General features: G+C 41.1%; 1 protein-coding gene across 4 annotated transcripts in view; it reads right to left on the bottom strand.

Moving 5' to 3' along the window:
* osbpl9 (oxysterol binding protein-like 9) overlaps nucleotides 1-12,354 on the bottom strand; it is a 29,657-nt gene that overhangs the window by 2,838 nt on the left and 14,465 nt on the right. For 3 of the 4 annotated variants that reach the window (XM_070908803.1, XM_070908801.1, XM_070908804.1), the window contains 18 exons: nucleotides 10,690-10,785; nucleotides 10,063-10,110; nucleotides 8,927-8,956; nucleotides 8,784-8,834; nucleotides 8,214-8,252; nucleotides 5,048-5,141; nucleotides 4,310-4,414; nucleotides 3,371-3,530; nucleotides 3,010-3,122; nucleotides 2,781-2,899; nucleotides 2,504-2,589; nucleotides 2,210-2,390; nucleotides 1,670-1,754; nucleotides 916-1,026; nucleotides 753-816; nucleotides 519-659; nucleotides 320-398; nucleotides 14-105 (listed from right to left, as the gene is read on the bottom strand). In XM_070908803.1, the coding sequence (XP_070764904.1) occupies nucleotides 14-105; nucleotides 320-398; nucleotides 519-659; nucleotides 753-816; nucleotides 916-1,026; nucleotides 1,670-1,754; nucleotides 2,210-2,390; nucleotides 2,504-2,589; nucleotides 2,781-2,899; nucleotides 3,010-3,122; nucleotides 3,371-3,530; nucleotides 4,310-4,414; nucleotides 5,048-5,141; nucleotides 8,214-8,252; nucleotides 8,784-8,834; nucleotides 8,927-8,956; nucleotides 10,063-10,110; nucleotides 10,690-10,785 (1,694 nt within the window). The remainder of the gene's footprint in view (nucleotides 1-13; nucleotides 106-319; nucleotides 399-518; nucleotides 660-752; nucleotides 817-915; nucleotides 1,027-1,669; nucleotides 1,755-2,209; nucleotides 2,391-2,503; nucleotides 2,590-2,780; nucleotides 2,900-3,009; nucleotides 3,123-3,370; nucleotides 3,531-4,309; nucleotides 4,415-5,047; nucleotides 5,142-8,213; nucleotides 8,253-8,783; nucleotides 8,835-8,926; nucleotides 8,957-10,062; nucleotides 10,111-10,689; nucleotides 10,786-12,354) is intronic. The other variant, XM_070908802.1, reaches the window with a different exon arrangement.

Below are 12,354 nucleotides of genomic sequence, written 5' to 3' on the forward strand. Positions count from 1 at the left end.
TTTTATTTCTCACCTTCGGGACTCGTAATCGAGCTGGTCTTCCAGCTTTCTCACTTTCTTCTTAATGATGCCTATCCTCTTGGTGTCTATGAACACGGTGTTCTCCTAGAAACACATACAAAAGACATTCATTCATGTTTTTATCTATTTTAGGTAGTTATTCCACAGTGCAATGAATGCCTTCATTTTGTTTTGGTTCAACTAGTAAATTATTGCTTTTTTGCATTAAGTAATTATTGTCTAGTTTGATACATACTCTGCACCGAAAAGATAAAAAAAGAGAAATGGGGGGAAAAAAAGATATAAAGAAGAGACTCACTCCAGTTGCCCACTTGGCATACATCACTCCGTTCCATTCTCCTTCAATGGAGCAGAAAGACTTCTTATCATTAGGTGGACTGAAAGAGAAATAGAAAAGAATTATGGTATATTTTGTTATAAAGGTCAGGGTCTTTTATCCAAAATCGGTCCTTGAACTGTGATTTAAATATTGTATCGTGCAACCCTCTTCCTCTTACAAAATCTCAGCGGTGATCCGGTGCTTCTTTCCTCCGTAGAATGGTTTGGTGTGGAACACGATGTTAGCACTGTAGCCTGACTTGGAGCAGGAGATGTTGCACTCCCCACCCAGCTCCACCCACGGCACAGTCAGAATCGACCTGCACGGACAGACTCAGGTCAGTGAAGCACAGATTAATGACCATAAAGATGTGATTCATATAGTGTATACAGTGTAATACAGTGACTCGCACCTGCCATATCCATTTGGGAAGGTGAGGATGTAATGTTCATCATGCTCCAAACACGACACACAACCTAAATGACACCAGCAAATAATTATTACAACATTACATGAAGTTGTAAAGTGTGTAAAAATTCAGATACTTAAGTGTATGAAGCAGTGCTTTTGAATACCTTGGCCAATATTGTGGACGCCTATGGACATGCCTAAGAATTTAGACTTGGTCCAGATATGAGCATTGAACTGGATCTTCTTATTTAAACACTCCGCGTAGAATGCAGAAACTACAGAGAGAGAGAGGACAGGAAATACTCAAGAGTTTGTAGGAAAGTGACAACTTCTCAGCGATAGTCCAGAAAATGAAGCAAACAAGCAATAAGCTAGAGTCTTTAAAAACCAGTCAAACAATTAATTTACATTTTCAACAACATTAACATAGTTCAACATGGGATCAACAACCTATATTTTGCTTTAAGCGTTTTTGGCCTCCTGTCAATTTTGTAATCCCACTCTGACAACGAGAAGGAAAAAAAAAAAAAAAACATTGTGACACTTTTAATGCTCAGAGTTTAGTACTGTTATCCTCCCATCTGTGGTGCTGTGGCATTTTGTTACCCTCCTACATTTCATCAGCCTTGGTTTTTACGACAGTTAACATCCCTCTGACAAGTCTCTCTGCCTGTATGTGGTCTCACTTCATGTCTTAACACCTGACCACTTGTTATACTTTCTGTTAAGGTTACATTGTACAAGATTCAGCATCATCAAACATAATGAAAATTAACATACATGTGCAACACCTCTAAATTGTAAATTCCAAATTATCTAAAGAATTAGTGGCTGCTGGTCACTTTCCAGAAATAATAAGTGTCCATAACAGTTTTCTTGACCGTGTAATCACTCAGAAGAAGAAGGCTGGACACTCACTGGGTGGGTGGTGAGAGACCTGCTCTGCCACAAAACGCACACTGTTGGCTGAAGACCACGGGACTGGACCGTCTGATACTGTCTCCTGGAGGGTGGAGGAGAGGTGAGGTGTTACCGAATATAAACAATATTAAAATGGAAGGTGTGTTGTGTGTCATGTGTTAACACTGAAAATAAAAAACAAAACACATATATACATAAAAGACAACCAGCTCTGATGCAAAAGGAACAACATTTGTTCAGTTTAGTGTTTGCAAAGGTGACTATACTTGCAATTCCAGTCAAGTATATTTGTATAACCAAATATCACATGTCAGTGTCTTGATGAGCTAAACAGGCCCACAACAGCATTTTAGCCAAAGTAACAGCTTGAATTTGTTTTTTGGCAATAAATCAGGCCTGCACTAAATATGCCCTTTAGTAGGGATGTGTAAAAGTTGTCTGTAACATTAACCTGAGGTGAAAAAAGTACATTATTATTATTTACATAGTCCCAAGTAGTCAAGAACCAGCCACGGTTGCAGAGGCGTGTGGTCTCACCGTGGGTGGGGAAGGCTCCTCTGTTTCGCTGGGCAGATCCCAGTGGCAGTAGAAGACTTCTCCCAGGATCGGGTTGTAAGGTTTCTTGGCCACTGAACCTTTCCTCCCTGCATGGAAAGCTGACAGGTACCACTTCACCACATGCACCATGCGCTCCCGGGGCTCCGGCTGCTCAGCGATACTAGTGGAAGTCACATGATTGAGTTAAACTACTTTTTCTGAATTTTGGATATATTTATATTTAAATATCTGTGTGATACAATAGCTCGCACCAATGAGAGAGATGACCATTACCTTACAAACAAGTCGGGATGTGCAAAGAAGTCTGCGTACATTTCTAACAAAGACCTCCTTTCTAGGATGAAGGTAGGCAGGACCACCTGTGAAATATAATGACAACTGTAGCTGCGTGGGTTGTTCACAAGAAACAGCTTGCACAGATGATGTTGGTGAGTAAAAGGATAAAGGAGCACTGCAGTGATGGAAATTTAGACAGAACAAAGAGGGACACTGGAGTCCGGCGTGGAGGGAGCCAGGCTCATAACTAAGCGTGCTGGTCAGGGCTCTTTACCTTCGTGAGGTCCATGCCCAAACGAACTTGAGAGAGAAGATGCATGATGACGCTCTTGTGCTCCTCCACAGACTCGCCCTCACCGTCGTCATCACGGTCGTCGTGGCTATCAAACGGGTCTGAAGACAACAGCAGGAGGACAGGTCTCATATGGTTGTAATAACAGAGTTTAATGGGGAAAAATAGTTGAAACATATTTGTGTGTGTGTTGTGCGCTTTCCCTTTTTACCTGCGTCTGTGGTGCCGTTGGACATGGACGAGTTGAGGGACTCAGTGGTGTCTGGTCGTTTCAATGCTGTTTCTTCATTAGTGAGGGGCGAGGCAGCTGGAGGCCCTGAGGGACTGAGGGCGAGAGGAGGAGATAAAGGGAGCGGAAAGGAGGCAGGAAGCAGGAGAGATAAGGAGATAAAGAATGAGTGGGATTTCACAGGCAATTTTGTTTCAAACTTCTGACTTTATTCGCTTGAGGCAGCATTTTCCCCACCTGACTTGCTAAACGCAATAATTACAGTGTTGCTTTCAAGCTATGAAACAATAGATTCACTGTATGCAGTGCTGGTTGCAGGGAGGCGGGGTGATGCTATACTCACTCTATGCAGTGTTTTGGTGAAGTGCTGCTCTGGTAGAACTCGTCAGCATCGTAGAACTCATCCTCGCTGGAGGAATAGGAGAAGTCTGGCACAGAGTGCGAGGGGAGGGGGATGTGAGCTGGGGAGGCGACGCCGCTGCTGGGGCCTGATGGGCCACTCCCTGACAGAGGGGAAAAAAGATTGTGCGTCATGTCATGGCTCTAACAGTGTTTTCCTTTTCACTTTATGGATGGAATTAATAAGGCTTCTTTATTTATACTGACGGCCTCCTCTGCAGAGCATATTGACAGTGCTCTTATGCATGCAGCCTGCCTCCTTATTGCTCAGCACAGCATTTTATAAGTGCTGCCTCAGCACAGAAGACAAACAGGCATGAACCTCTGCTTTGCCTTGGTTTTGTACTTGGCTTCTTTATTTACTTAATGTTCATAGATGCAGCACTCCGGGATGGAGAAGTACAGTAATAATTAATATTATTTGCATTACATTAGCTTCATGTTGCTGGTAAATGAAAGGCTCTAACAGGCGATTCATTTTTGTCAGCTGCTATTTCCAAGGTCAATAATGAACTTTGAACCTTAGTGTTTAAGTCACTGTGGAGGAAAAGTCATTGAAGTGCTCAGATCTTTAATTCCATGAAAACTCCATCTGCTAATGAAGACCATGTGATATGATTGAAAGCACCAGAACAGCTACTAAATGAACCTTGAGTTGGGATTTTTTTTTTTGGACAAAATGTGTTTTGTATGTTTGGTAACTATTTTAAATATGGTACTGGGGAACTGTACCAAAGAACCAAACCAGGGAAATAACTGTAGTTCCTAATATTTAATATTTATCAGGTAATCATGAGAGGAATGTGTAATCCACATGAATTACAACAACAACAAATGTCCCAGTGCTGTGATCATTGGCTGCAAGAGTCAAGTGGACTTTTACCTGTGCTGTTGGGAGTTGGGGTCTGCAGACTTCCCATCACTGTGACGATGGGACCAACAGGTAATGTGGAGGGTCGTTGGTCTGATTTACACACCTGAGAAGCGTCTTTAGCAAAAAGAGAAAGTAGCTGAGTTAACACTGAAGCCTCCAAATGAAGCCAAATCACATTAAAAAGGAGGAGGCTGAGAAAATGATCTGAGACGCTGCAGACAGAGGCTTCGGCTGCGAGGGGGATTACACAGTCTATTAAGAGACCGAAATTAGAATGGCCTACTTTGTATGTTTCATTTTCACAGCATTTTTAAACAGTCTAGTCACATTCAGCTGACCAAAATAGCCCAAAGATTTTGTCATACCATGCAATTAAATTAAGTAAATTTATGACTAAAATGTCTTTAAAACATAATTACACTGAAGGACAGGAATCTGCTTCAACGCACATCATTAATAAATTAATTTTCAGAGAGAATTATATCTGAAAAGTGAAATATAATCACATAAATACATGTAATAGCGCGTAATGGCTATCATGCAACTGAACACAGCTGTAGACAATTCTGTGACAACGTCAACTGTGTTGCACAGAGCGGATCTATCAGCTGGAGGAACAACAGGGGGAGCTGTTGTCAACCTCTCTGAATGATGTTGCGTCTATGAGTCTCTGTACAGATGTGTTAACACATCAAACACACATGTCTAAATGTGTATATAAATAGTGAGGAGGCAGATGTCTAGAACCTGTGGGTAGTGTGGTTTGTGTTGGCATCGTGGTGTTGTCTACAGGAGTGTCCAGAGGGGGCTGGTAGATCCCATCCACTGGGTTAATGGTGCTCTGGAGGAAACAAACAAAAACATAGCTATCAACAAAAATAACAACTCTCTGCAAGAGACATCAGACACAATAGCACACCCACGCCACTGCCTGCTTACTAATCTAAAATGTTGCTTAACAGACGACAAACCTTGAGACTAAAATCCAGTACTGCAAGAGAGAGTTTAGTCCCAGTCTTGGCCAATAAACTGTCTATAGTTATATAGGAAAACATCAACTTGTTTTTGAATATCCAGGTACAATATGATTAGCCTATTTCAACAAATGTGGCTACAAGCTAACCACAGTAAAACACCATTTCCTTAAACACCCAAACCAGATGTCACCAACTTCACAGCCTGTGTATTGGCTATAGGTCAGCTTAATGGTATACCTACTCAGAGCAGTGAAAAAAAATATGCACCACCCAGCCTGGGAAGATCAATTTCCTTTCACTTCATTTCCTGGAAAGAGTGGTGTTTCCAGGTTTCATTAATCTAATCAATATGAAAGCAACAACACTGCTTGAGATCCAAACACTGGCAGAAGCTTTACACAACATCTAACAGCGCATCTTGAACTCTGAGAAACCTTCCAGTCTAAAAGGGAGTTAATTAACTCCACTGGGCTGCAGACTAAATCTGTAACATGCTGTAACTCTCTGGCTCTTGATTTCCCTGTGGTAAAAACCTGCGGGGACCTTCGTATCTGCAGTGGCCTGCCCTCAACAGAGCCATCTTAACATCATGTGTCCATGCATTTGAATACAGGCACAAACACACAGAAAAGGTAGCCTGCTGGCTCAGTGTAATGGGGTCACTGGCACCAATGACCCAACTGACAGGAACACCAACAACAACATGAGCTAAAGCAAAATCATATTGACCCTCATTCCCCAACAACTTACCCTCAGGGCTCTTGGTGGCACTGAAATTAGATCCAGTCAATGTGATGTGTTATCCTATTACTCAAACTTGACCTCTAGCCTGTGATTTGTACAGCTTTTTTTCTAGGGCAAGTTTTGATTAAGTCATCTGAGATGAACAGGCACGGTGAGTCAGAACATGACCCAACACAAGGCTGTAAGGGCGGAAATACAGTAGCTGGTATTAAGTACCAAAGTTGGACTAGATTACCAGAAAGTAGACAACAGGCCTCCACAATCCCAGGATGCAACATTGAGCATGTTACATAAAATATATTGACTACAGAGGAAGAAGAGCTGTGATACCATGGTTGTTTTTCCTGAATGGGAAATCGGATCTTGTTTCTGCCATGTTTATCCTCAAGCTTCCTGCCTCTATTCCTTCCTTTCTACCTCCCCTCCACACTGCCCGATGCTTGCCTAGTCCACGTGCCTCCATGAAAGTAAGGCGAGGGCTACTAATTATAGCCAATTACAGAAATACTGGTCTGTCATGGTGGGACCAGCCTGTGGCCTTGTGCGCCGGAGCTAAAGCAAAAGCAGGCAGAGAGAAGGAGTTGCAGCTAAAAATGGCTTTTAGCACTGTGTCATGATCGATATATTCTTTTTAGTGAATGTAATATTAATGCAGCAGGTAGCTCCAGCAGCAGCAGAGCAAACCTAAACCAATCATAGCACATGAATTATTTTGACAGATAAATACTGAACAGGCTCCTGGTGGGCTCGGTTTAAATGATTCCTGCACTTTATGGCAATTCCCCTGCTGGTGCAGAGCTCGACGAGGTCAATGAAACATGCTGCTTGTGTTTCCACTATTTTAAAACGAAGGTCTACAGCGCATTTATCACTTGATCCACATTATAGGCATACAGGCAACGTGACAGACCTTTTGACGTTCAAAAGCCTCAAAGATATCTTTATCACAAAGATTATGCCATATAAAACGTGCAGTTAGATGTGTAGATAGAGCTTATGCTGTGCTATTTATACCATGTAATACTGTACTTAATGTCTGTGAGATTAAGTCGGCTATGAGAGCAACGCAGGCCTATGAGCTGTACGACCCCTGTGGGATTCTTACTCCAGGAACACACTGGAGGCTCTGTGTTAGACCATTACCTACAAACCCTCTACATTACATTACCGACCATTTTCCAAAGTATACTGAAAGTTTTTAGATTGATTTTTTACCTTCCAGGTTCCCACTGGGTCTACGCTGGGTCCAAGTACATGTTTCATTTGCCGCTCAGTCTTCCATTTTCCCGTCCACCTCCCTACCTCTTTCCTTTCTACCCCACCACTTCTTCCCCAACCTTTGCATTGGTATAAAAATCTACATGTACACATAAACTTAATAGAGATATGTAACCCATCACAGTTCACTGAATATATAGTCCACTTTCAATTTTTTGTAGCATTAGATTGCATGATAAAGACTACATGTTTACTGTGATGGGTTACAAATCTAATGCATGCTTTAATTCTTCAAGTTGATATTTACAGCATAGTAAAGAATGGAAACAAATAGCTCCCTGTAAGAAAAGAAATCAATCTAAAAACTTGCAGTAAAGGCTTTGGAAAATTATTGTCAGTCATTTAAAGTACATGTGGTTTGTAGTTAAAACATGCAAAACTCCCAGGATTGCCCTCGACATGAAGACGGGACACCTGTAGAACTAGTAAAGTGCTCTCTGGATGGCTTTATGGCTATTAGTGCTCGATGGTTCGATAAGCAGGCAGGGTGCACACGATAAATCAATGGTGAATTAGTTTACTCTAATTAGTGGGTGAAGTGAAGTGCAACATATAAAGGCATGCAAACACATGTATAGTCTACGTACACATACACATTCTGCAACAATGTGCATTTTCTGCACACACACATACACATTTTGTATCTTGATGAAGAAAAGACTAGTTCCCAACCATTGCTTTAAGAATTGAAATCTCAGATGAAGTCAGGAAATTATTAATTTAATCAACAGGATAGTGGTGGCAGACATGAGGGAAAGAGCTAGAAACAGAGCTTATCTCCAAATTAGACGGCATGCACTAAAGAGATCGGATTTATCTGATTTTCTACAGTGGAGAGTAAATTAAACAAGAAAAGAAAGTTAGCAGTTTGTTTGATTTCAATTTCTGTCATGGACGGAGAATGTCAAACTTACTATAAGTCCGTTTGCGTGTTGCTGTTCGTTACTTTGGTCCTTAAAATTTTGAGAAGACAATGTTAGACTACTTGTGTAAGAAGGCTGAAGAGTCATTTCATAAAGCATCCTGAGCATCTGCGGTGTAGAGAGCGATGAGATCCATCCCTCTCATCACACGGAGCTGTATAATATTGCCACAATGCAGTAATCCTTTCATCACATGCTAAAACCCTCCATCAGTTCTTTCAGTATCAATAAGGGCAGGATTGCTCTGCAATGCCAATCTGTAAAGTAATCTACATGTTTCCTAGAATTCTATTCATCAGTAAAAGTGTTCTGACATTTAAAAAAGGCTACAGGTCTCACCTAACAACTACATGAAGCAGACTGTACAACATGTGATGAAACGAATACTGGGTTACACCCTCATCAACCACCGACCCAGACAGTAACTGTAAGCAGGGAACTACCCCAGAGACAAGGTAACACACAGTGCACACTGATGTGGAAACACAAGAACAATGAATATGGTGAAGTGGCAGCCCAAACTACAGACATGAATCAGACATGCGCCGATATCGTGTTTACCTTGGCGATTTGCAGCAGTACAATACAGTGCTTGATGGACTCTACCATGCTCTGAAAGAAAAAGGCAGAAAAGGAATTCAATAACTAGGAACTGACTTAAAAACTCAAAGACAGGAAGGAAAATGTGTTAAGTTCTGACTTACACAAGTAGTCTCTTTCAAATTTTCAATTTTCTGTAGAAGGAAAAGAAAACAGGTTGTAAAATCCAACAGCACTTAGTTCAAAAGCAGAAGCGCTGATGCAACCAGTTTAACAGCAAACAGCTGGTAGAAAACATAAAGTAACGTCTAACTTACTGCAGCAGCTTTTTTGTTCTTTGTAAATTTACAAGACAATTTCCCACATTGAAGGGATCAGTGAGGTCACAGTGACAAACAAGTCAAAGTGACCAAAAGCTAACATTAATCTCAGGGAGGAAGTGAATCACACAGCTGCTCGTAAACGACGAAGACACCCTGAAATTGAACTGCTTCCTCCAACAATACTATACACCTCTACAAGATCATTTACTTAACAATGGTCCCTTGATTATATATGTCTTTTACTTTTTAATACACAAGCAGGGCCTCTTGTTCATCAGCTACTGCCATATGAAGGGCAAACTGTGTCAGCCTGTTAGGGCTGCAACTAAATGATTAACCAACCAACAGAAACTTAATCAGTGACTATTTTGATAATCGATTAATCATTTCAGTCATTTCTAAAGCCAAAATGCCAAATCTTTTCTGTTTGTAGCTTCTCGAATGTGAGGATTTGCTGATTTCCCAGTTTTAATAAATATATCTTTGGGTTTTAGACAGTTGATTGGACATTGGCGTTTTCACTATGTGACAAAACAATTAAATAAGAAAATAATCTGCACATTAATCGATTAATGTCAGTCTTCTGTCTCTGATCAGAAGACTGTCAGTAGTGGGTGTCTGTCTCAAATAGGCCATCTGTACACTGTAACAGTAACATACTGTAAGATATGGAACCGATTTGCAAGCTTTTCAAATAAAAAGACAAATTCTTAAATTACTTTCTCAATACAAATGCAGAGAAACAGGTCATAACGTACGGTCATTTTTGAACCAATGCAATAACCTTTAAAAATAAGATTAAAACTGACAAGCGACAGATATCAAACGTCTGCACCACACTGACAGCTATCATTTTTCGCTCCCCAGCACTACGTGTCAGCCTGCTTCCCCTGCTGTTAGCCTCGGCTCTAATGACAGCGAGGACAGCAGACCAGAGAGCAGATGCACAAGGACGGAGCAGCTCTGCTGGTACTCACTCTGCGTGATTCATCCTCTTTGCAGTCCTTGATCTTCTCATCAAACAGCTGTGTGAGAGTGACAGAAAACAAGAGATGAAAGGGGGGGGGTGGAATATGAACTATGAAGGGTACACAGTCCAATGAGTCTTGAAATAATCAGATCTGCACAGATGATGTGGCTGGAGGTAACATGGTGGCAAGTAGCGAGCTCTCACCAAGGAAGGTCAGTGTTTTCATTAAGATTTTCTGCCTGAGACAATATGCTGCTGCTTCTTTAAATAAATCTGCTTTATCATCATGCTACTACAAATCTTATTTTGAATAACTTCTGCTTTGTTTGGTAGAGTGAGATCAGCAAGGAAAAACAAGAGACCAAATAAGGGAAGTCATGACACAGATGCAAATGCAAGCCATGCCATGTATATGATAAATTTACAGGTTTAGAGAAATTTTAGGCTGCAATTTAGAATAAATTATTTGATCTGTGTGAAAACTTTTTCAAATGGACTATATTACCTCTGGATGTTTAGCCACATATGTCAAAGCGAATGGCAGATATCCATAATTTCTCAAATCTACTTGAAAGTGTAAAATATTCCAGATGAAATGATGATGTCGGTTAGGTGTTGCTTCTTTGAGTCCTACCTTCAACTGGTCAATCAGAATCTGTAGGTAGGCGTCAGCTTCAGCTAGCTTCTTATCAAAGTCTTGAACACTCGGAACGAATCCTGTCTCGGCCTCCTGAGGATGGAGAAACAAATGCGGCTAAGCATTAGTGCAGCCCTAAACAAATCAATGTCAAATGCAAGTATTTGCATAATCAAAATAAAATACACAACCACTACCAATAATATAAGCCACATATTTACATATTATCTATTCATAAAAAAGAGCTCGTCTCTGTCACCTCCTGGCCAGGTAAGCTTTGTAAACTGTTACACAAAATGGTGGACAGAAACATCAACAGTTCAGGAGAATCTTCCAGCAGCATACTGTACTGGGGGAGATATGAATACTATTGTTTAAAGGCTAGCCTACATAAAAGGCCAGCAGGTCTGTCTGCCTGCCTGACTGGAGGCCAGCGAATGTCAGGCTTCAACAAAACTGAATCAAGGAACTCAAGGCTAGAGAGAATTTAGCTACCGACAGGGAAACATGTGTGTAAATGGATTGAGGTGCACTCAATTCATTGTTTGTTAATTAGCTTGCCTTAATAGCCCCAAACATAAGACTCCACAAACACACATGCTCAGAAACTCGGGCACAGACAATTTCATTACATAATATCCATTAAAAGGTAATTACTAGACTACTGGCAGGGCAGACGTGACAGGGTATCTGTCTCTATCTGTCTGAGCTGAGAACAATCCAGTTGGCTGTGACACAAAAACAGGAAAATGAGCAGATAAACGTACGCATAGACAAGACTTCCTTTAAAAAAAAAAAACAAAAAAAAAAATCACCCCATATTTAATGCTGGAGCCTTTCAATACCAAGGACATTCAGCACCAATAACAACACAATAACCCCTCTACGTCAAGCCAGACGAATCAGTAAGATAACCAACACAGCGTGTGGCAATTTACTGCCACAGAGCAGTTACACCTCTTACAAGAAAAAGCAGATAGAGTGATAGTGAAACTGATAACTACTGTTAGAATCAAGCAGAAACCTTGGGAATAGTAATAGTAAATCAAGCTCTACCACTGCTTCGAATTTGCTGCGTTGCACAGTCCTAGTGTGTCCCGAGTCTGTGGGGTTTTGTTTTCCTGCTAAAGACGATCTCACAGGAATGTGAAGAAAAGCCATTAACAGCCAAACACTGTTGGCAGCTGCCCCGACCAGAAACCTGCTAAAGTTTAAACTGTAAAAGCATACTAGCTTTATAGAGAACAAAGTCTGAGTTAGCTCAGCAACCATGAAGCCTGCAGTTAAAACTGAAGCCAAACTTCCTCAAAAAGGAGCAAAGGTGCTTTCACTGACAGCGTGACTGCAAAATATAGCTGGCCACATGAGGGCCTGAGCAAAAACAATTCTGATGCAGATGTGAAAGTCTTTATACTGTATCAATATGTCTGTGTGTGTCCACCCTTTTTCTGGATTGGCACAGTCATTCCAGTGCGAACAACTTGCCCCGTCTGTTTACTGACACTGCACTGGAAAATCACTCCATTTTATCAAGAAAAGAACTGCTATCTTTCTGGTAAGGCATTATATCACGGTCATTTTTACTTAACAAAACCAAATTCAGAGCAAAGCCAAAAACATATCCATGTGCTTGTGTAAATACAGGATGTGGACTACCTTTGT

Source organism: Enoplosus armatus, chromosome 7 (genome assembly GCF_043641665.1).
Source record: "Enoplosus armatus isolate fEnoArm2 chromosome 7, fEnoArm2.hap1, whole genome shotgun sequence".
Classification (NCBI taxonomy): domain Eukaryota; kingdom Metazoa; phylum Chordata; class Actinopteri; order Centrarchiformes; family Enoplosidae; genus Enoplosus; species Enoplosus armatus.